The sequence below is a fragment of the Ranitomeya imitator genome, chromosome 4, assembly GCF_032444005.1.
Source record: "Ranitomeya imitator isolate aRanImi1 chromosome 4, aRanImi1.pri, whole genome shotgun sequence".
In the NCBI taxonomy this organism is placed as follows: Eukaryota; Metazoa; Chordata; class Amphibia; order Anura; family Dendrobatidae; genus Ranitomeya; species Ranitomeya imitator.
In genome coordinates, this window is record NC_091285.1 from 703,444,776 (window position 1) to 703,466,037 (window position 21,262).

General features: G+C 44.1%; 1 protein-coding gene across 1 annotated transcript in view; it reads right to left on the reverse strand.

Annotated features, from left to right (window-relative positions):
* Positions 1–21,262, reverse strand: part of LOC138677399 (uncharacterized) — a 628,383-nt gene that overhangs the window by 310,605 nt on the left and 296,516 nt on the right. Inside the window, exons 12-14 of the mRNA XM_069767493.1 lie at positions 20,960–21,007; positions 17,282–17,305; positions 14,648–14,701 (exon numbers count right to left, since the gene is read on the reverse strand). Coding sequence (XP_069623594.1) covers positions 14,648–14,701; positions 17,282–17,305; positions 20,960–21,007 — 126 coding nt within the window. The remainder of the gene's footprint in view (positions 1–14,647; positions 14,702–17,281; positions 17,306–20,959; positions 21,008–21,262) is intronic.

The window sequence follows — 21,262 nt, forward strand, 5'->3', positions numbered from 1 at the left end:
GTCGACCAGGATGAGCCACATGAAAGGCACGAACAAGATCGGGAGCATGGACATCAGAGGCAAAAACCCAGGAATTATCTTCCTGAGCATAACCCTTCCATTTAACCAGATACTGGAGTTTCCGTCTAGAAACTCGAGAATCCAAAATCTTCTCCACAATATACTCCAATTCCCCCTCCACCAAAACCGGGGCAGGAGGATCAACAGATGGAACCATAGGTGCCACGTATCTCCGCAACAATGACCTATGGAATACGTTATGTATGGAAAAAGAATCTGGAAGGGTCAGACGAAAAGACACAGGATTAAGAACCTCAGAAATCCTATACGGACCAATGAAACGAGGTTTAAACTTAGGAGAGGAAACCTTCATAGGAATATGACGAGAAGATAACCAAACCAGATCCCCAACACGAAGTCGGGGACCCACACGGCGTCTGCGATTAGCAAAACGTTGAGCCTTCTCCTGGGACAAGGTCAAATTGTCCACTACATGAGTCCAAATCTGCTGCAACCTGTCCACCACAGTATCCACACCAGGAGAGTCAGAAGACTCAACCTGTCCTGAAGAGAAACGAGGATGGAACCCAGAATTGCAGAAAAATGGCGAAACCAAGGTGGCCGAGCTGGCCCGATTATTAAGGGCGAACTCAGCCAAAGGCAAAAAGGACACCCAGTCATCCTGATCGGCAGAAACAAAGCATCTCAGATATGTTTCCAAGGTCTGATTGGTTCGTTCGGTCTGGCCATTAGTCTGAGGATGGAAAGCCGAGGAAAAAGACAAGTCAATGCCCATCCTACCACAATAGGCTCGCCAAAACCTTGAAACAAACTGGGAACCTCTGTCAGAAACGATATTCTCTGGAATGCCATGTAAACCACATGCTGGAAGAACAATGGCACCAAATCAGAGGAGGAAGGCAATTTAGACAAGGGTACCAGATGGACCATCTTAGAAAAGCGATCACAGACCACCCAAATGACTGACATCTTTTGAGAAACGGGAAGATCAGAAATAAAATCCATAGAGATATGTGTCCAAGGCCTCTTTGGGACCGGCAAGGGCAAAAGCAACCCACTGGCACGAGAACAGCAGGGCTTAGCCCGAGCACAAATCCCACAGGACTGCACAAAAACACGCACATCCCGCGACAGAGATGGCCACCAAAAGGATCTAGCCACCAACTCTCTGGTACCAAAGATTCCAGGATGACCAGCCAACACCGAACAATGAACCTCAGAGATAACTTTATTGGTCCACCTATCAGGGACAAACAGTCTCTCCGCTGGACAACGATCAGGTTTATTAGCCTGAAATTTTTGCAGCACCCGCCGCAAATCAGGGGAGATGGCAGACACAATGACTCCTTCCTTGAGGATACCCGCCGGCTCAGACAAACCCGGAGAGTCGGGCACAAAACTTCTAGACAGAGAAACCGCCTTCACATTTTTAGAGCCCGGAAGGTACGAAATCACAAAGTCAAAACGGGCAAAAAACAGCGACCAACGAGCCTGTCTAGGATTCAACCGCTTAGCAGACTCAAGATAAGTCAAGTTCTTATGATCAGTCAATACCACCATGCGATGCTTAGCTCCTTCAAGCCAATGACACCACTCCTCGAATGCCCACTTCATGGCCAGCAACTCTCGGTTGCCCACATCATAATTTCGCTCAGCAGGCGAAAACTTCCTGGAAAAAAAAGCGCATGGTTTCATCACTGAGCAATCAGAACCTCTCTGCGACAAAACAGCCCCTGCTCCAATCTCAGAAGCATAAACCTCGACCTGGAATGGAAGAGAAACATCTGGTTGACACAACACAGGGGCAGAAGAAAAACGACGCTTCAAGTCTTGAAAATCTTCCACAGCAGCAGAAGACCAATTGACCAAATCAGCACCCTTCTTGGTCAAATCGGTCAATGGTTTGGCAATACTAGAAAAATTGCAGATGAAGCAACAATAAAAATTAGCAAAGCCCAGGAACTTTTGCAGACTTTTCAGAGATGTCGGCTGAGTCCAATCATGGATGGCTTGGACCTTAACAGAATTCATCTCGATAGTAGAAGAGGAAAAGATGAACCCCAAAAATGAAACCTTCTGCACACCAAAGAGACACTTTGATCCCTTCACAAACAAAGAATTAGCACGCAGGACCTGAAAAACTGTTCTGACTTGCTTCACATGAGACTCCCAATCATCCGAGAAGATCAAAATGTCATCCAAGTACACAATCAGGAATTTATCCAGGTACTCTCGGAAGATGTCATGCATAAAGGACTGAAACACTGATGGAGCATTAGCAAGTCCGAATGGCATCACTAGATACTCAAAATGACCCTCGGGCGTATTAAGTGCAGTTTTCCATTCATCTCCTCGCCTGATTCGCACCAGATTATACGCACCACGAAGATCTATCTTGGTGAACCAACTAGCCCCCTTAATCCGAGCAAACAAATCAGATAACAATGGCAAGGGGTACTGAAATTTAACCGTGATCTTATTTAGAAGGCGGTAATCTATACAAGGTCTCAGCGAACCATCCTTCTTGGCTACAAAAAAGAACCCTGCTCCTAATGGTGACGATGACGGGCGAATATGCCCCTTCTCCAGGGATTCCTTCACATAACTGCGCATAGTGGCGTGCTCAGGCACGGATAAATTAAACAGTCGACCTTTTGGGAATTTACTACTAGGAATCAAATTGATATCACAATCACAATCCCTATGCGGAGGTAGGGCATCGGACTTGGGCTCATCAAATACATCCCGGTAATCAGAAAAGAACTCTGGAACCTCAGAAGGGGTGGATGACGAAATTGACAGAAATGGAACATCACAATGTACCCCCTGACAACCCCAGCTGGACACCGACATGGATTTCCAATCTAATACTGGATTATGGGCTTGTAGCCATGGCAACCCCAACACGACCACATCATGCAGATTATGCAACACCAGAAAGCGAATAACCTCCTGATGTGCAGGAGCCATGCACATGGTCAGCTGGGTCCAGTATTGAGGCTTATTCTTGGCCAAAGGCGTGGCATCAATTCCTCTCAATGGAATAGGACACTGCAAGGGCTCTAAGAGAAAACCACAACGCTTAGCAAACTCCAAGTCCATCAAATTCAGGGCAGCGCCTGAATCCACAAATGCCATGACAGAATACGATGACAAAGAGCAGATCAAGGTAACGGACAGAAGAAATTTTGACTGTACCGTACCAATGGTGGCAGACCTAGCGGACCGCTTAGTGCGCTTAGGACAATCAGAAATAGCATGAGTGGAATCACCACAGTAGAAACACAGCCCATTCAGACGTCTGTGTTCTTGCCGTTCAACTCTGGTCATAGTCCTATCACCCTGCATAGGCTCAGGTTTAATCTCAGGTAATACCGTCAAATGGTGCACAGATTTACGCTCACGCAAGCGTCGACCGATCTGAATGGCCAAAGACATAGACTCATTCAAACCAACAGGCATAGGAAATCCCACCATGACATTCTTAACCCCTTACCGGCATCGGACGTACTATACCGTCCGATGCCGGCTCCCCTGCTTTGATGCAGGGCTCCGCGGTGAGCCCGCACCAAAGCCGGGACATGTCAGCTGTTTTGAACAGCTGACATGTGCCCGTAATAGGCGCGGGCAGAATCGCGATCTGCCCGCACCTATTAACTAGTTAAATGCCGCTGTCAAACACAGACAGCGGCATTTAACTACCGCTTCCGGCCGGGCGGCCGGAAATGACATCATCGCCGACCCCCGTCACATGTCCGGGGGTCGGCGATGCGTCTCCATTGTAGCCATAGAGGTCCTTGAGACCTCTATGGTTACTGATTGCCCGTCGCTGTGAGCGCCACCCTGTGGTCGGCGCTCACAGCACACGTGCAATTCTGCTACATAGCAGCGATCAGCAGATCGCTGCTATGTAGCAGAGCCGATCGTGCTGTGCCTGCTTCTAGCCTCCCATGGAGGCTATTGAAGCATGGCAAAAGTAAAAAAAAAAAGTTTAAAAAAATGTGAAAAAAATAAAAAAAACATAAAAGTTTAAATCACCCCCCTTTCGCCCCAATCAAAATAAATCAATAAAAAAAATATCAAATCTACGCATATTTGGTATCGCCGCGCTCAGAATTGCCCGATCTATCAAATAAAAAAAAGTATTAACCTGATCGCTAAACAGCATAGCGGTAAAAAAACTCGAAACGCCAGAATTACGTTTTTTTGGTCGCCGCGACATTGCATTAAAATGCAATAACGGGCGATCAAAAGAACGTATCTGCACCGAAATGCTATCATTAAAAATGTCATCTCGGCACGCAAAAAATAAGCCCTCAACCGACCCCAGATGATGAAAAATGGAGACGCTACGAGTATCGGAAAATGGCGCAATTTTTTTTTTTTTTTTTTTAGCAACGTTTGGAATTTTTTTTCACCACTTAGATAAAAAACAACCTAGTCATGTTTGGTGTCTATGAACTCGTAATGACCTGGAGAATCATAATGGCAGGTCATTTTTAGCATTTAGTGAACCTAGCAAAACAGCCAAACAAAAAACCAATGTGGGATTGCACTTTTTTTGCAATTTCACCGCACTTGGAATTTTTTTCCCGTTTTCTAGTACACGACATACTAAAATCAATGATGTCGTTCAAAAGTACAACTTGTCCCACAAAAAATAAGCCCTCACATGGCCAAATTGACGGAAAAATAAAAAAGTTATGGCTCTGGGAAGGAGGGGAGCGAAAAACGAACACGGAAAAACGAAAAATCCCCCGGTCATGAAGGGGTTAAGGGCTTCAGAGAGACCCTTTCTGAACATAGCTGCCAGCGCATATTCATTCCATTGAGTGAGCACGGACCACTTTCTAAATTTCTGACAATATACCTCTATCTCATCCTGACCCTGACAAAGAGCCAGCAAATTTTTCTCTGCCTGATCCACTGAATTAGGTTCATCGTACAGCAATCCGAGCGCCAGGAAAAACGCATCGATATTACTCAATGCAGGATCTCCTGGCGCAAGAGAAAATGCCCAGTCCTGAGGGTCGCCGCGCAAAAAAGAAATAACAATCAAAACCTGTTGAACTGGATCACCAGAGGAGCGAGGTTTCAAGGCCAGAAATAATTTACAATTATTTTTGAAATTCAGAAACTTAGTTCTATCTCCAAAAAACAAATCAGGAATAGGAATTCTTGGTTCCAACATAGCTTTCTGATCAATAGTGTCTTGAATCTTTTGTACTCTTGCCGAGAGCTGATCCACAAATGAAGACAGACTTCTAATGTCCATCGCTACACCTGTGTACTGAACCACCCTAACGTCTAGGGAAAAAAAAAGGCAAAACACAGTGCAAAGAAAAAAAAATGGTCTCAGAACTTCTTTTTTCCCTCTATTGAGAATCATTAGTACTTTTGGCTTCCTGTACTGTTATGAAAGGCAATTCAGTACTACAATGGACATAGCGGTCAGAGCACATACAGTGATCTGACAATAACCCAAAATCATAGAACGAGCTCTGAGACGTGGGAACTCTGCAGACCGCAATCCCTAATCCTCTCCAAACAACACTAGAGGCAGCCGTGGATTGCGCCTAACTCTGCCTATGCAACTCGGCACAGCCTGAGAAACTAACTAGCCTGAAGATAGAAAATAAGTCTACCTTGCCTCAGAGAAATACCCCAAAGGAAAAGGCAGCCCCCCACATATAATGACTGTGAGTTAAGATGAAAAGACAAACGTAGAGATGAAATAGATTCAGCAAAGTGAGGCCCGACTTTCTTAACAGATCGAGGATAGAAAAGGTAACTTTGCGGTCTACACAAAACCCTAAAGAAAACCACGTAAAGGGGGCAAAAAGACCCTCTGTACCGAACTAACGGCACGGAGGTACACCCTTTGCGTCCCAGAGCTTCCAGCAACAAATTAGACAAGCTGGACAGAAAAAATAGCAAACAAATAGCAAGAAGAACTTAGCTATGCAGAGCAGCAGGCCACAGGAATGATCCAGGGAAAAGCAAGTCCAACACTGGAACATTGACAGGAAACCAGGATCAAAGCATTAGGTGGAGTTAAGTAGAGAAGCACCTAACGACCTCACCAGATCACCTGAGGGAGGAAACTCAGAAGCCGCAGTACCACTTCCCTCCACCAACAGAAGCTCACAGAGAGAATCAGCCGAAGTACCACTTGTGACCACAGGAGGGAGCTCTGCCACAGAATTCACAATAGTGAGCATATCCCGGAAGATGTCGTTCACAAAGTCTTGGAAAACGGCTGGGGCATTACAGAGCCCGAAGGGCATCACCAGATATTCATAGTGCCCATCCCTGGTGTTAAAAGCCGTCTTCCATTCATCCCCCTCACGGATGCGAATCAGGTTGTAAGCACCCCGCAGATCTAACTTTGTAAATACCCTCGCTCCCCGTAGCCTATCAAACAGCTCAGATATCAGGGGTAATGGGTACTTGTTCTTAACAGTGATGGCGTTAAGACCCCTGTAGTCTATGCATGGACATAAGTCTCCAGTCTTCTTCTGTACGAAGAAGAACCCAGCCCCTGCCGGTGACACTGACTTCCTAATGAATCCTCTTGCCAGATTCTCTTGGATGTACTGAGACATTGCCTCCGTCTCCGGGAGAGATAACGGATAGACTCGACCCCGGGGAGGCTCAGCACCAGGCTAGAGGTCAATAGGACAGTCATAGGGGCGGTGAGGCGGAAGGGTCTCCGCAGCTCTTTTGGAGAACACGTCTGCATAGGGCCAATAGTGCTTGGGGAGAGAGGAAAGATCTTCGGGTTCCTGTGTAGTAGCAACCTGAACGCACTCCCTCTGACATCTACCCTCGCAGGATTTACTCCATCCCAAAATTCTCCCAGAGGACCACTCAATATCAGGAGAATGGTAGCGAAGCCATGGTATCCCCAACAGGACCTCATCAATTCCCTCAGGAATGACTAATAGGGAGATTATCTCCTGATGTGATGGAGACACAGAAAGCATGAAAGGAATGATTTGGTGGGTAATCTGTGAGGGTAGTGTTGACCCATTTACCACTCGAACGGTTACAGGCTTGGCGAGCATCACCAAGGGTATAGCGTGACGCTGGGCAAAAGAGGAAGACATAAAATTACCCTCTGCCCCAGAATCCACGCATAGCTCGACCATAAGAGTGGATGGGCCTATGGTAATTGTCCCCTTGAAGGACAACTTTGAGGCAAACGTCGCCGTGTCTAGTGTACCTTCTCCAACTGCCACTAGACGCTGACGTTTCCCCGACCGCTGAGGACCCTTGGAGGCAAGATGTCCTGACTGCTGGCAAACATGACGGACCCTATGTGCACGGGCGGATTGAGATTTGGATCCCGCTCGTGTCACCTCTAAGGCCTCATGTGACTCAGATGCCTGGATTGGAGATTCCAAAGGTTTGGCGAAGGTGGGAGCCAGCCGAAACCTCTGCCTACACTGGGCTCGCTCTAACCTCCGCTCGTTAAAACGGAGGTCAATACGAGTAGAGACAGTTATTAACTCCTCCAGAGTGGCAGGAATCTCCCTAGTGGCCAGAGCGTCCTTAACGTGATCAGCCAGGCCCCTCCAAAATATGGGGATAAGGGCTTTAACCGACCACTCCAGCTCAGAAGCTAAAGTACGGAAGCGGACGGAAAAATGGCTGACCAAGGACTTACCCTGAGTTAATGCCAGTAGTTGGAGCGCTGTGTCATGGGTGACTTGAGGTCCTAAAAAGACCTTTTTCAGAGTGCTCAGAAACAACGGAGCACTCTGCACCACATGATCACCACGCTCCCACTGCGGCGTAGCCCACTCCAACGCCCTGTCAGACAAGAGAGAGACAATAAATCCCACCTTAGCCCGCTCTGTAGGAAAATGTGCAGCCAGGAGCTCGAGGTGGATAGAGCACTGACTCACGAATCCCCTACAAGTTTTGTAATCTCCAGAAAATTTTTCTGGCAACGGGAGACGAGATAATGTCGGAACAGGGGTGGCAATGGACAAGGTTGCTGCAGCCACGCTAGCAGCCTGTACAGCAACTGCGGTAACATCCACAGCTGAGGTTGAGCTCTTGAGAGCCGTCAACCTACCCTCCAGCTGCTGGATATACTGCAAAGATTGCTGAATGTCCGCCATTTACTAGCCAGACCTTGTCGCTAGTATTATGTTAAGGACTGGCGGAACGCACCAAGTGTAAGATGATATGGAACTAGATGAGTTCGCAGTCCGAGGTCCACCGTGCAGGTAAAAACCCTGCTGCTAGTAAAGACGGACTATATGGCGGTACTATAAGAATACACACACATGGGTTAACTCCACCCTGTGTGAAGGAAGCGACCCTGTTGCGTCACAGGACCGCGGTACCGCACATAGAGTGCTAGCAAGGAGTCTCTAATCTCAAACCCGAGACTGGGGATTTGAGTTCAGAAGATCCCATGCGCTCGACACCGCAACTGGGGTGTCAGAGAAACATAAATAATAATATATAAGGCACAAGAGTGCGTGCGGTGCCGCACTGACGGACGCCACTAACCACCCAGGCTTGGGTAAGGAAAGCGCAGAGAAAGCGCACGGCGCCGTACTGGCGGACACAGCAACTGGACGCTGTGATGTGTGTTACGTGCAGATGGCTAGTCGGGCGCTAGATAGCTACCATCATCCGCGAGCAGTCAACAACACCAGGGAGGGATATTTAGGAGCTTTCATCCTTCGACATACATCCATCTACACACACACATATATCAAAGACAATACTAGCGCATGGCCGTGCGGTCATGCGCAGCTTATATAGTTGCAGCACAGGAAGCTGCTATCAAAGTTTTGCCCTTTCAGGACCTTCCTGGAGGACCAATGGGATGCGCTGCAGTACCTGAGCATGTGACCCTCGACCTCCAATGGGAGCTCTTGCCCTGGGCATGCTCAGTGTGTGTAAATAAGGACTTAGTCCCAGAGAAGCCTGCTCGCCACAGATCAGTGCAGGGTACCATAGGAAAGCCAGAAAAGGCAGTAGTGACCCTATGCACAGAATCAGCTTCAGCGAGACGCTGGGAGCGACGTCTCTGCTGAGCAGACCCCACTGCGGCCGATGCAGAATGGGAGACCGCAGCAGACACGGATCGAGATTCCCCCTGTGCAGTAGAGGAAACTCGACTCCTAACACCCTGTACATAGTATATATCTGTGTGTAATCTCCTCCTGTATATAGTATATACCTGTATGTCATCTTCTATATATAGCATATACCTGTATGTCATCTCCTCCTGTATATAGTATGTACCTGTATGTCATCTCCTCCTCTATATAGTATATACTTGTGTGTCATCTCCCCTGTATATAGTATATACCTGTGTGTCATCTCCTCCTGTATTAGACCTCATTCACATGTTATTTGCTCAGTATTTTTACCTCAGTATTTGTAAGCTAAATTGGCAGCCTGATAAATCCCCAGCCAACAGGAAGCCCCCCCCCCCCGGAGGTATATATTAGCTCACACATACACATAATAGACAGGTCATGTGACTGACAGCTGCCATATTTCCTATATGGTACATTTGTTGCTCTTGTAGTTTGTCTGCTTATTAATCAGATTTTTATTTTTGAAGGATAATACCAGACTTGTGTGTGTTTTAGGGCGAGTTTCGTTTGTCAAGTTGTGTGTGTTGAGTTGCGTGTGGCGACATGCATGTAGCGACTTTTGTGAGATGAGTTTTGTGTGGCAACATGCGTGTAGCAACTTTTTGTGTGTCGAGTTGCATGTGACAGGTTATTGTAGCAAGTTGTGTGCAGCAAGTTTTGCGCATGGCGAGTTTTGCGCGTTGCGAGTATTAAGTGTGCTGCCTTTTGAGTATGTGCAAGTTTTGTATGAGGCAACTTTTGCATGTGTTGCAACTTTTGTGCATGTGGCAATTTTTCCGCGTGTGCAAGTTTTGCGTGTGGCGAGTATTTCATGAGGAGAATTTTGCACTTATGGCGAGTTTTGCAAGAGCCTAGTTTTTGCATGTGGCGAGTTCTGCGCGTGGCGAGTTTTGAGTGGCGGCTTTTGTGTTTTGACTTTTATGTGGCGAGGTTGGTGTATTTGTGGTGAAATGTGTGCTGAGGGTAATATGTGTTCAAGCACGTGGTAGTGTGTGGCGCATTTTGTGTGTGTTCATATCCCCGTGTGTGGTGAGTATCCCATGTCGAGGCCCCACCTTAGCAACTGTACGGTATATACTCTTTGGCGCCATCGCTCTCATTCTTTAAGTCACCCTTGTTCACATCTGGCAGCTGTCAATTTGCCTCCTACCCTTTTCCTTTCATTTTTTCCCATTATGTAGATAGGGGCAAAATTGTTTGGTGAATTGGAAAGTGCGGGGTTAAAATTTCACCTCACAACATAGCCTATGACGCTCTCGGGGTCAAGACGTGCAACTGTGCAAAATTTTGTTGCTGTAGTTGCGACGCCTCCAACACTTTTCCTTTCACTTTTTTCCCCATTATGTAGATAGGGGCAAAATTGTTTGGTGAATTGGAAAGCGCGGGGTTTATATTTCACCTCACAACATAGCCTATGACGCTCTCGGGGTCCAGACGTGTGACTGTGCAAAATTTTGTGGCTGTAGCTGCGACGGTGCAGATGCCAATCCCGGACAGCTTTATATAGTAGATTTTTTTCACCTGCACTGTGGAAAAATTCATGGACACTAATAATTAGCAGTTTTGCAGTGTCATTCTAGTATTTGCTACATCGCTTTCTATATGTAACACCCAATTGTTAAGTGAAGTAAGAACATCTGTGTTATACCTTGTAAAATACTATACAAATGACTGCATGTTATCTGACCATTAGTCTTGAGTATGGCTGCCTAGTGCAGTCGAAATGTGCCGACTGGGTCATTTGACCATGTACATTTTTCTTTTGTATGCAATATATTTTCTTTTGAAAAAGAAAAAGAAAAGGAAAATCCAGACCCGTTGAGCCGTTTTCTAATTTTTTGTATTATTCTTTATTAGAGGCCAGGGTGAGGCCTGTGTCTGAGCCCCAGGTGGATTAGCATAGAGCAACAGGGTCAGCTGGAATGAGGTTTTTATAATTGTTATTTTTCATTTCCTCTGAAAAAAGGCCAAGAAAGCAAAAATTCCGCCGGGGTATGTAAACTTTTGTATATATATAATATTTGTGGTTATACATGTAGAATTGTTTGCATGTGTTGTGACAAAGTCACTGGCATAATGCTTGAGGGGAGATATGTTTCACTGAGGCTACTAGGCGAGGAGCCCACCCATACACTGCAGATGACAGCTGGGATACATGGTCAGGATCCAGCTGAAACAGCAGCAATCAGAGCTAGTCTCAATCTCCGCTGTTTAACTCTTCTAAAACCAATGTCAATTACTGACCGCAGTAGTTAAATAGATCAGTGACCGATGCATGGGCTCACAAGATCCCATCAGCCCACACCCAAGCTCCCCCCAGTTGCTGAATGTTTGCCATGAGGATGCAGCTCCTAAGGAGATATCCATGTCACAACATACTGCAGAAGTGAGGTACAGCAGTATATACTACAATCGATCATAGCATCACAGGTTAAAAAAATAGCCTTCTGCCTTGTGTTCTAAGGGACGCTATCTTCCCAGGAATTGGCCAATATGAGCAGATTATTAGTTATGTAAAGTATGAGCAAAATGCTCACTTGCTGATTTTAATTTTTAAATGAAACCTATCACCTAAAAAATACAATATTAACCTCAGGTGTGGGATTAATCTGCAGGTTTGTAGCTTTCTGAACCTGCCTTGGGATGGAGCCTCAGCTGTCCGGAGAAAATGCCCTTTATTCCCGTCAAATTCCTGCCAAAGAGAAGGTGTCGGCTCTGGTTCAGTCATCGCTCAGTGTGTAAAAAGCAGCAGCAGTAACTGCACCCCTGGAACTGAATGACAATGGGGTCTAATGCACAGAATGGTCTATAGACACAGAACAGTGTCTGAACCTGCACCGGTGCCGCCCCTATGACTGGAAGCCAAACAATGCCGGGGAGATAAAGTTAATTTCAATCTTGCAGTGAGGCTCCAAGTTCCAGTGTCAGACAGGTTCACAACGCTGTTAAGTTCAGTTCCAATATCTATGCAGTAAGTTTGGTTCAGTCTGAGTAGCTATGGTTCTGTTCCCACATTTATGCATAAAGCTATGATTTGTACCTACAGTACAGACCAAAAGTTTGGACACACCTTCTCATTTAAAGATTTTTCTGTATTTTCATGACTATGAAAATTGTACATTCACACTTAAGGCATCAAAACTATGAATTAACACGTGTGGAATTATATACTTAACAAAAAAGTGTGAAACAACTGAAATTGTAGATTCTTCAAAGTAGGCGCCTTTTGCTTTGATGACTGCTTTGCACACTCTTGGCATTCTCTTGATGAGCTTCAAGAGGTAGTCACCGGGAATGGTTTTCCAACAATCTTGAGGGAGTTCCGAGAGATGCTTAGCACTTGTTGGCACTTTTGCCTTCACTCTGCGGGTCCAGCTCACCCCAAACAATCTCGATTGGGTTCAGGTCTGGTGACTGTGGAGGCCAGGTCATCTGGCGTAGCACCCCATCACTCTCCTTCTTGGTGAAATAGCCCTTGCACAGCCTGGATGTGTGTTTGGGGTCATTGTCTTGTTGAAAAATAAATGATTGTCCAACTAAACGCAAACCGCATGGAATAGCATGCCGCTGCAAGATGCTGTAGTAGCCATGCTGGTCCAGTATGCCTTCAATTTTGAATAAATTCCCAACAGTGTCACCAGCAAAGCCCCCCCACACCATCACACCTCCTCCTCCATGCTTCACGGTGGGAACCAGGCATGTAGAGTCCATCCGTTCACCTTTTCTGCGTCGCACAAAGACACGGTGGGTGGAACCAAAGATATCAAATTTGGACTCATCAGACCAAAGCACAGGTTTCCACTGGTCTAATGTCCATTCCTTGTGTTCTTTAGCCCAAACAAGTGTCTTCTGCTTGTTGCCTGCCCTTAGCAGTGATTTCTTGGCAGCTATTTTACCATGAAGGCCTGCTGCACAAAGTCTCCTCTTAACAGTTGTTGCAGAGATGTGTCTGCTGCTAGAACTCTGTGTGGCATTGACCTGGTCTCTAATCTGAGCTGCTGTTAACCTGCAATTTCTGAGGCTGGTGACTCGGATAAACTTATCCTCAGAAGCAGAGGTGACTCTTGGTCTTCCTTTCCTGGGGCGGTCCTCAGGTGAGCCAGTTTCTTTGTAGCACTTGATGGTTTTTGCCACTGCACTTGGGGACACTTTCAAAGTTTTCCCAATTTTTCAGACTGACTGACCTTCATTTCATAAAGTAATGATAGCCACTCGTTTTTCTACACTTATCTGCTTTTTTGTTGCCATAATACAAATTCTAACAGCCTATTCAGTAGGACTATCAGCTGTGTATCCACCAGACTTCTGCACAACACAACTGATAGTCCCAACCCCATTTATAATGCAAGAAATCCCACTTATTAAACCTTAGAGTGCACACCTGTGAAGTGAAAACCATTCCCGGTGACTACCTCTTGAAGCTCATCAAGAGAATGCCAAGAGTGTGCAAAGCAGTCATCAAAGCAAAAGGTGGCTACTTTGAAGAACCTAGAATATAAGACATATTTTCAGTTGTTTCACACTTGTTTGTTAAGTATATAATTCCACATGTGTAAATTCATAGTTTTGATGCCTTCAGTGTGAATGTACAATTTTCATAGTCATGAAAATACAGAAAAATCTTTAAATGAAAAGGTGTGTCCAAACGTTTGGTCTGTATTGTATACCTATGTAGGAAGTTTTTTTCCACACTCATATCTATATAGTTAGCTTGATTCTGTTCCTGTAAGTTTCTATGTAGTTATTTCAATTCTGTTTCTGTAATCATGTAGTAAGCCTGGTTCTGTGCTCATAACTATTTAGTAAACTCAGTTGTGCTCCTGTATCTGTATGGAAAGATATGTTCTGTTCTCATATCTATGCAGTAAGCTTTGTTCTGTTTCATTTTCTACACAGTAAGCTTCATTTTGATAAGGTACTCATATAGCAACCTTGGCTTTGTTCCCGTATATATGTAAGAAACTCTATTTTGTACCTGAATCTATGTAGGAAGCTTGATTCTGCTCAAATCTTCATGTAGTAAGCTTGGATATGTTCCTGTATCTATATAGTAAACTGGGTTATGTTCTTGTACTATGTAGCAAACTTGGTTCTGTCCCCACATATATGTAGCACACACCCTTATGTTCTTCAATCTGTTTGGAAAGATTAGTTCTGTCCCCATAACCCCATATCTATGTAGTAAACTCTTTTTTGTCCTCATATCTATGTAGTAAATTCAGTTATACTCTTGTTTCTATGTTGCAAGCTCATTTATGCCCCCGTATCTATGTAGAAACCTAAGTTCTGTACTCGTGACTATGTCATGTGCCCCATTCTAATTCCACATCTTTGTACCCTTTACTATTATTTTTAAAGCCTGTTATATCTGCTGCCTTACTGCAGCGCCCATGGATAAGCAGGTTAAAGATAAGCCATTTCAACTCATGAGTCAGTGCTTTCTAATTGCACCCTAGACTAAAATTTGTAAGCCAACCCTTGGTCACATTTATACTTACGCCAATCTAGTAATGATTCAAAAGACGCACCTTCACACTGAGGCATCATGTCACCTGGTGTAGAGATAATAAATATTTGGATTATACAGATGTAAGTATATACAATCTACCATTACATTGACACCGTTGTAGAGCAGAAGTTAGTAAAGTCCAAAGTGAAGGACGATGAGTCAACATATGATGGGTAGAATAAATTATTGTCTGATCTCTAATGTATACACAGGAGGATGAAACAGTATATAAAAACTTCCTTCTCACCCCACAATGGTGGTGATCTTTTTCTGTCTTTTCTTATTCTCAGGTCATCTACCAGACGCCTATGTGTTTGAGGGTTCTATGCAGGATCTTAGTTGTTCCCAGCATCGCGCTTTTGTGGACAGAGTGCTCAGAAGTTGCTCCTGGGATCTGTTGTAGCCATTTTCCCAATTTAGGGATCACTACTCCAAGTGCTTTTATCACCACTGGAATCACTGTTGCCTTCACCTTCCACATCTTCTCCAGTTCTCCTTTGAGGCTCTGGTATTTCTCCGACTTCCCATATTCCTTCTTTCTGATGTTGCTGTCACTTGGCACTGCCACATCTATTATCATTGTGGTCTTCTGATCCTTGTCTACTATCACAATATCTGGTTGGTTAGCCAATACCTGCTTATTCATCTGAGTCTTGAAGTCCCACAAGAAATTATCCCTTTCTTTCTCCACCACTTTTTCTGGGGTCTCCCGCCTGAACCTAGGGGGATTTAGCCCATATGCTGTGCAGATATTCCTGTACACAATTCCAGCTACTTGTTTGTGGCGTTTGGTATTCTCTATTCCTGCTTGTATTTTGCATCCTGCCACTATGTGTTGGATGGTTTCCGAGGTTTCTTTGCATAGTCTGCACCTTGGGTCTTGTCTTGTGCCGTAGATTACTGCTACTATGCATCTGGCACTTAGTGCTTGCTCTTATGCCTCTATGATTAGTGTCTCTGTCCTGTCTGAGTCCAGCTATCTCCGGCCACTTTTGGGATTTCTCCACGTCAGCCACCTCCATTATCTGTCGATGGTACACCCCATGCAGCGGCTTGTCTTGAGATCGCGTTTCATGTTCCGATTCTTCCTTCCAGATCTGTTGTTGTTGCTGCCTTAGGCTTTCTCTCAGCGTCTCATCTTTTGGTGCCATTTTTCTGATGTCTTCCTGGATACTACTTGTTTCATCTGTGACAGTGGCTTGGATGTTTATCAAGCCTCGACCATCCTCCTTTCTGTTGGTAGGAAATGTATGTATATGTATACACATATATATTATCAATGGGTCTCAAATGAGCAAAATGCTCATTTGCTGATTTTAATGATTTTTAAAGGGAATCTATCACCTAAAAAAAAAAAATATTAACCTACAGATGTGGGGTTAATCTGCAGATTAGTAGCTTTCTGAACCTGCCTGGGCTGGAACTTAAAGCCTTGGCTGTCAAGTGGAAATGCCCTTTATTCCCGTCCACTTCCAGTCATAGAGCAGGCGTTGGCTCTGGATCAGTCACTTCTAAGTTTATAGAAATTTTCCGCTGTAACTGCACCCCTGGAGCTGACTGACAGCGGGGTATAATGCACAGAATGGTCTATAGGCACAGAACAGTTACTGAACCTGCACCGGTGCCACCACTATGATTGGAAACCAAGCAATGCATTGGGACATAACGTTCATTTCATTCTGGCAGCGAGGCTCAAAGTTGCAGTGCCAGGCAAGTTCACAATGCTATTAAGTTCTGCTCCAGTATCTATGCAGCACGTTTGATTTAGTCTGAGTAGCTATGCAGTAAGCTTGGTTCTGTTCCTGTAAGTATGTTGTAAACTCAAACATGTTCTTGCATCTATGTAGTTAGCTCAATTCTGATTATGTATTCATTTAGTAAGCTTGGTTCTGTTCTCATAACTATTTAGAAAGCTCATTTGTGCTCCTGTAACTGTATAGTAAGATCAGTTCTGTTCACATATCTATGCAGTAAGCTTTGTTCTGTTTCATTTTCTACACAGTAAGCTTAATTTTGATAAGGTACTTATACAGTAAGCTTGGCTCTGTTCCCGTATATATGTACCTGTATCTCTGTAGGAAGCTTGATTCTGCTCACATCTTTATGCAGTAAGCTTGGATATGTTTCTGTATCTATGTAGTAAACTCGGTTACATTCTTGTATTTACTGTATGTAGCACACTTGGTTCAGTCCTCACATATATGTTGAAAGCTCACTTATGTTCTTCAATCTATTTGGAAAGATTAGTTATGTCCCCATAACCCCATACATATGTAGTAAACTAGTTTTTGTCCTCATATCTATGTAGTAAATTCAGTTATACTCTTGTTTCTATGTTGCAAGCTCATTTATGCCCCCGTATCTATGTAGAAACCTAAGTTCTGTACTCGTGACTATGTCATGTGCCCCATTCTAATTCCATATCTTTGTTCCCTTTACTATTATTTTTAAAGCCTGTTATATCTGCTGCCTTACTGCAGCGCCCAGGGATAAGCAGGTTAAAGATAAGCCATTTCAACTCATGAGTCAGTGCTTTCTAATTGCACCCTAGACTAAAATTTGTAAGCCAACCCTTGGTCACATTTATACTTACGCCAATCTAGTAATGATTTCAAAGACGCACCTTGATTCTGAGGCATCATGTTACCTGGTGTAGAGATAACAAATATTTGGATTATACAGATGTAAGTATATACAATCTACCATTATATTGACACCATTGTAGAGCAGAAGTTAGTAAAGTCCAAAGTGAAGGATCAGTCAACATATGATGGGTAGAATAAATTATTGTCTGATCTCTAATGTATACACAGGAGGATGAAACAGTATATAAAAACTTCCTTCTCATCCCACAATGGTGGTGATCTTTTTCTGTCTTTTCTTATTCTCAGGTCCTCTACCAGACGCCTATGTGTTTGAGGGTTCTATGCAGGATCTTAGTTGTTCCCAGCATCGCGCTTTTGTGGACAGAGTGCTCAGAAGTTGCTCCTGGGATCTGTTGTAGCCATTTTCCAAATTTAGGGATCACTACTCCAAGTGCTTTTATCACCACTGGAATCACTGTTGCCTTCACCTTCCACATCTTCTCCAGTTCTCCTTTGAGGCCCTGGTATTTCTCCGACTTCCCATATTCCTTCTTTCTGATGTTGCTGTCACTTGGCACTGCCACATCTATTATCATTGTGGTCTTCTGACCCTTGTCTACTATCACAATATCTGGTTGGTTAGCCAATACCTGCTTATTCATCTGCGTCTTGAAGTCCCACAGGAAATTATCCCTTTCTTTCTCCACCACTTTTTCTGGGGTCTCCCACCTGAACTTAGGGGGATTTAGCCCATATGCTGTTCAGATGTTCCTGTATACAATTCCGGCTACTTGGTTGTGGTGTTTGGTATTCTCTATTCCTGCTTGTATTTTGCATCCTGCCACTATGTGTTGGATGGTTTCCGAGGTGTCTTTGCATAGTCTGCACCTTGGGTCTTGTCTTGTGTCGTAGATTACTGCTACTATGAATATGTCACTTAGTGCTTGCTCTTATGCCTCTATGATTAGTGTCTCTGTCCTGTCTGAGTCCAGCTATCTCCAGCCACTTTTGGGATTTCTCCATGTCAGCCACCTCCATTATCTGTCGATGGTACATCCCATTCAGCGGCTTGTCTTGAGATCGCGCTTCATGTTCCTGTTCTTCCTTCCAGATCTGTTGTTGTTGCTGCCTTGGGCTTTCTCTCAGCGTCTCATCTTTTGGTGCCATTTTTCTGAGGTATTCCTGGATACTCCTTGTTTCATCTGTGACAGTGGCTTGGATGTTTATCAAGCCTCGACCACCCTCCTTTCTGTTGGTAGGAAATGTATGTATATGTATACACATATATATTATCAATGGGTCTCAAATGAGCAAAATGCTCATTTGATGATTTTAATGATTTATAAAGGGAATCTATCGCCAAAAAAAATATTATCCTACAGATGTGGGGTTAATCTACAGGTTGGTAGCTTTCTGAACCTGCCCGGGGTTGGAACTTAAAGTCTCGTCTGTCAGGAAGAAATGCCCTTTATTCCCGTCCACTTCCAGTCATAGAGCAGGCGTTGGCTCTGGATCAGTCACTTCTAAGTTTATAGAAATTTTCCGCTGTAACTGCACCCCTGGAGCTGACTGACACATATATATTATCAATGGGTCTCAAATGAGCAAAATGCTCATTTGCTGATTTTAATGATTTTTAAAGGGAATCTATCACCTAAAAAAAAAAAATATTAACCTACAGATGTGGGGTTAATCTGCAGATTAGTAGCTTTCTGAACCTGCCTGGGCTGGAACTTAAAGCCTTGGCTGTCAGGCGGAAATGCCCTTTATTCCCGTCAACTTAAAGTCATAGAGCAGGCGTTGGCTCTGGATCAGTCACTTCTAAGTTTATAGAAATTTTCCGCTGTAACTGCACCCCTGGAGCTGACTGACAGCGGGGTATAATGCACAGAATGGTCTATAGGCACAGAACAGTTACTGAACCTGCACCGGTGCCACCGCTATGATTGGAAACCAAGCAATGCATTGGGACATAACGTTCATTTCATTCTGGCAGCGAGGCTCAAAGTTGCAGTGCCAGGCAAGTTCACAACGCTATTAAGTTCTGTTCCAATATCTATGCAGCACGTTTGATTCAGTCTGAGTAGCTATGCAGTAAGCTTGGTTCTGTTCCTGTAAGTATGTTGTAAACTCAAACATGTTCTTGCATCTATGTAGTTAGCTCAATTCTGATTATTTATTCATTAAGTAAACTTGGTTCTGTTCTCATAACTATTTAGAAAGCTCAGTTGTGCTCCTGTATCTGTAGAGTAAGATTAGTTCTGTTCTCATATCTATGCAGTAAGCTTTGTTCTGTTTCATTTTCTACACAGTAAGCTTAATTTTGATAAGGTACTTATACAGTAAGCTTGGCTCTGTTCCCGTATTTATGTAAGAAACTCTGTTTTGTACCTATATCTCTATAGGAAGCTTGATTCTGCTCACATCTTTATGCAGTAAGCTTGGATATGTTTCTATATCTATATAGTAAACTCAGTTACATTCTTGTATTTATGTAGCAAACTTGGTTCTGTCCTCACATATATGTAGTAAACGCCTTTATGTTTTTCAATCTATTTCGAAAGATTAGTTCGGTCCCCATAACCCCATATCTATGTAGTAAACTCTTTTCTGTCCTCGTATCTATGTAGTAAATTCAGTTATACTCTTGTTTCTATGTTGCAAGCTCATTTATGGTCCCGTATCTATGTAGAAAGATAAGTTCTCTATGCGTGTCTATGTCATGTGCCCCATTCAATTTCCATATCTTTGTACCCTTTACTATTATTTTTAAAGCCTGTTATATCTGTTGCTTAAGGTACCGTTACACTAAATGACTTACCAATGATCACGACCAGCGATACGACCTGGCCGTGATCGTTGGTAAGTCGTTTTGTGGTCGCTGGGGAGTTGTCACACAGACAGCTCTGTCCAGCGACCAACGATCAGGGTAACGACTTTGGCATCATTGAAACTGTCTTCAACGATGCCGAAGTCCCCTGGTAACCAGGGTAAACATCGGGTTACTAAGTGCAGGGCCGCGTTTAGTAACCTGATGTTTACCCTGGTTACCATTGTAAAAGTAAAAAAAAAAAAACACTACATACTCACATTCCGATGTCTATCACGTCCCCCGCCGTCAGCTTCCCGCACTGACTGTGTCAGCGCCGGCCGTAAAGCAGAGCACAGCAGTGACATCACCGCTGTGCTCTGCTTTACGGCTGGCGCTGACAGTCAGTGCAGGGAAGCTGACGTCGGGGGACGTGAAGGACATCGGAATGTGAGTATGTACAGTTTTTTATTTTTTTTATTTTTACAATGGTAACCAGGGTAAATATTGGGTTACTAAGCGTGGCCCTGCGCTTAGTAACCCGATATTTACCCTGGTTACAAGTGAACACATCGCTGGATCGGCATCACACACGCCGATCCAGCGATGACAGCGGGTGATCAGTGACCAAAAAAAGGTCCTGATAATTCCCCATTGACCAACGATCTCCCAGCAGGGGCCTGATCATTGGTCGCTGTCACACATCACGAGATCGTTAGCGCGATCGTTGCTACATCACAAAAAGTGTGACGTTGCAACGATATCGTTAACGAAATCGTTATGTGTGAAGGTACCTTTACTGCAGCGCCCAGAGATAAGCAGGCCATATCAACTCATGAGTCAGTGCTTTCTAATTGCACCCTAGACTAAAATTTGTAAGCTAACCCTTGGTCACATTTATACTTACGAAAATCTGGTAATGATTCAAAAGATGCACCTTGAGCCACAATTGTACCTGGTGTAGAGATAATAAATATTTGGATCATGCAGATGTAAGTATATACAATCTACCATTATACTTGACACCGTTGTAGAGCAGAAGTTTGTAAAGTCTGAAATGAAGGGCGGTCAGTCAACATATGATGGGTAGAAAAAATTATTGTCTAATGTATATACAGGAGGATGAAATAGTATATTATTATTATTACTATTATTATTTAATAATATAGCGTTATTTATTCCATGGCACTTTACATGTGAGGGGATACAT